Raw genomic sequence first — 3,602 nt, forward strand, 5'->3', positions numbered from 1 at the left:
TCTCTCCTCCAGGCTCCTCCTGGCCTCCCCAGAGCTCAGAGTGAGTCCAGAGGAGGCCACAGAGATGATGCGAGGGCTGGAGCAGCTCTGCTCTGGAGACAGTCTGAGAGAGCTGAGGTTGATCAACCTGGAGAAGAGAAGGCTCCAGAGAGACCTTAGAGCACCTGCCAGGGGGCTCCAGGAAGGCTGGAGAGGGACTTTATTTCAGGGCCATGCAGTGACAGAATGAGAAGGGAAGAGTTTCAAACTGAAAAGAAAGATTGAGATTACACTTGAGGAAGAAATTCTTTCCTGTGGGAGTGGTGAGACACTGGTGCAGGTTTCCCAGAGAAGCTGTTGCTGCCCCAACCCTGGAAGTGTTCAAAGCCAGATGTGATGGGCTTGGAGAAACATAATGTAAGTGAAAGGTGTTGCTGTCCATGCAGGACAATAGAACTAGATGACCTTCAAGGTCCCTTCCACCCCAACCCACTCTATGACTCTGTGCAATGCAGGTCAGTGGCAGTGTCTCTCTGGCTGGCATACTCAGGAGATCCTGGTGCCAGGCAGCCTGCAACCCTGGGAAAGTGGGAAGGGAACAGCTTGGATATGCCCAAGTGCTGGTGCTCCCTGGCAGTGCTGTTGTGCAGCCCTTACCCTGCCCCTCTGCACAGAGGCTCTGAGAAGGTCTCCAAGGAAGGATCTCTGAGTGGCTGCAAGGTCTGGATTCTGTTTAAACACACAGAGAGCACGGCTCCTAATGTACACAGTCTCTGGGTCAGACACAAGCTGGACAGACACAGAATTAGAAAGGGCACAAGTACTGACATTAATTTCTGGACAACATTAGAAAAAGAAGAAGAGAGCAAATAAAACCCCATGAAGTTGATAAGCTAACCACAGAAAAACTAGCAAAGATGGACGTGACATATACTGAGATACATCAGAAGTGATTTGCACAAGAAGACAACCAGGTGAGCACTTATGAAAATCCTCCAGTCACCAGTTTCTGCACAGCATCCTGGAGCTCCTGGTTCCTCATGCTGTAGATGAGGGGGTTCACTGCTGGAGGCACCACTGAGTACAGAACTGCCAGCACCAGGTCCAGGGATGGGGAGGAGATGGAGGGGGGCTTCAGGTAGGCAAACATGCCAGTGCTGATGAACAGGGAGACCACGGCCAGGTGAGGGAGGCAGGTGGAAAAGGCTTTGTGCCTTCCCTGCTGAGAGGGGATCCTCAGCACAGCCCTGAAGATCTGCACATAGGACACCACCATGAAGACAAAACAGCCAAATGCTAAACAGGCACTAACCACAAGAAGCCCAAGTTCCCTGAGGTAGGACTGTGAGCAGGAGAGCTTGAGGATCTGGGGGATTTCACAGAAGAACTGTCCCAGGGCATTGCCCTGGCAGAGGGGCAGTGAAAATGTACTGGCTGTGTGCAGCAGAGCATTGAGAAACCCAGAGGCCCAGGCAGCTGCAGCCATGTGGACACAAGCTCTGCTGCCCAGGAGGGTCCCGTAGTGCAGGGGTCTGCAGATGGCCACGTAGCGGTCATAGCACATGATGGTGAGAAGGAAAAACTCTGCTGAGAAGAAGAAAAGAAAGAACAAGAGCTGTGCAGCACATCCTGTGTAAGAGATGGCCCTGGTGTCCCAGAGGGAATTGGCCATGGCTTTGGGGAGGGTGGTGGAGATGCAGCCCAGGTCGAAGAGGGAGAGGTTGAGCAGGAAGAAGTACATGGGGGTGTGGAGGTGGTGGTCCCAGGCGATGGTGGTGATGATGAGGCCGTTGCCCAGGAGGGCAGCCAGGTAGATGCCCAGGAAGAGCCAGAAGTGCAGGAGCTGCAGCTCCCGCCTGTCTGCGAATGCCAGGAGGAGGAACTGGCTGATGGAGCTGCTGTTGGACATCCCAGCCCTTTCCTCATGGGGTGCTGCCAGAGGAGGAAAGCACACTCACAAGTCAGGACAGCCCTGAGCAAATCTCTTCCCATTCCCTCCCTTCACACCCCAGCCCCTGACAACAGACATTGTCTCCTTTTTTACCAAACCTTCTCAGATCTCCCTGGCTGGAGCTCTGCTCATGTGGGTCAAGTGTGCTGTGAGGAGCTGAGCTCCCAAGGAGCTCTCCCTGCTCCACAGCAGGGGGGAGCTGGGAAAAGTATGTCAGCTTCACAAATACCCTCTTTTCCTCATCTGTGATCCACTTGTGCATATTCCTGTAGGAGAACCTCCACGAAACTCCTACAGCTGTGGTGCCACCAGCAGAGCTGGCTGGTCCCAAGCCCTCCAGCCCAGCATGTCCAGAGAAGCTCAGCTGGGCTGGGCCCAGCGGTTTTGCTGCCCTGGCCACAGCTGCCTGAGAGCTCCTGCAGAATGGGTGTCTGAGCTGCACCTTAGACACCCTTGTCCTTAGGGAGCCTGAGGGGAAGGGCAAGGACAGCACAGGCAGCAGGGCCAGATGGAGAAATGCCCCGATGCTCCCAGAGAGGGAGGACAGGCACCCTGAGGTGGCACTTGGACGCTTCTCCTCCGCAGGGATCAAGCTGCTAAGCAGGTGAGTCAGGCTGAGATCCCAGTGCCTTGGAGCCAGGAGCTCTGCTGTGGAGCAGAGGAGACCAAGGGCTTGCTGCGGGGAAGGGACCTGACTGCAGCTGCTCCTGCTGGAAGCTGTCCCCACCTCTCCTCCCTGGCCCTGCTCACAGCCCCATCCCACCCAGCCTGTGCTCAGCTCTGCCCTGCAGAGCCCTCCTGGCAGCAGGACCCTGCCCAGGGGCAGCTCTGTGCTGGCCACTCCTGAAGAGGAGACCAGATCAGCCCTGGGGAGAGCACAGAGCTGAGGGCAGTGCTTCCTGCAGGCAGAGGAAAGGCTGAAGGCACTTTCTCAGGGGCCTTGACAAACCTGCTCCTCTCTCCCTGCAAAGCTGCAGGAGTCTGGGTCTCCTGTCCAAGCCAGCAGCTCCAGGACTGGTTCCTCCCCCCCGCACAGAGGGGCATGCAAAGAGACACTCACCATGCCCAGGGCTGTGAAGATGTCTCCTCCAGCAGCTCTCAGCCCTCCTGCCCCTCCTGCCTGCCTTTATCCTCTCTCCCTGCCTGGCTCCTCTCCCCTGCTGCCTGCAGGCAGTGCCCTCAGCCCCTGCTGGGGCTCCTCTCCACAAGGCAGGCTCAGCTGCACACTCCCAACTTTCTGCAGCATTAATGGGTCCCAGGGAGGACCATTACCAGGAAAGGCTGCACAGGGGCTGCTTAGAGCAGGAACCTGGAAGCACTCATGGCAGGCAGGGAAAGGCCATGGCAAGGTGGCTCTGATGAGCAGTGAAGCTGAAGAAACCTCTCCAGAAGCCAGAGTCAGGTGCAAACTCCAGAGTTTCTGGCAGTGTGAAGGGGTCCCACTGAGGGACATCCCTGACAAAGCTGCCTGGGCTCTGGTGAGAGCAGGAACCTGGAGGCCCTGCTGACAGGCAGGCAAAGGCAAGGACAAGATGGCTCTGAGCTGGAGTCAGCCTGGCTGGGGGAGATGATTCCAAGGTGCAAGCCCTGCCCAGAGGCCCTGGGAGAAGAGATCCTGCCCCTCACACGTTGCTCAGGGCTCTGCCCGGGCACTGGGATGTGGGGATGTGCA

The 3,602-nt window shown here is 56.9% G+C and overlaps 1 protein-coding gene across 1 annotated transcript; it reads right to left on the reverse strand.

Moving 5' to 3' along the window:
- Nucleotides 1-961: 961 nt before the first annotated feature.
- LOC127396335 (olfactory receptor 14A16-like) lies at nt 962-1,870 on the reverse strand (the record flags this gene model as incomplete). The annotated part of the gene is made up of 1 exon (XM_051643962.1): nt 962-1,870. A coding segment is annotated over one exon (909 nt), but the record flags the coding sequence as incomplete, so codon positions are not given.
- Nucleotides 1,871-3,602: the final 1,732 nt, after the last annotated feature.

The sequence above is a fragment of the Apus apus genome, unplaced genomic scaffold, assembly GCF_020740795.1.
Source record: "Apus apus isolate bApuApu2 unplaced genomic scaffold, bApuApu2.pri.cur manual_scaffold_80_ctg1, whole genome shotgun sequence".
Taxonomy (NCBI): Eukaryota; Metazoa; Chordata; class Aves; order Apodiformes; family Apodidae; genus Apus; species Apus apus.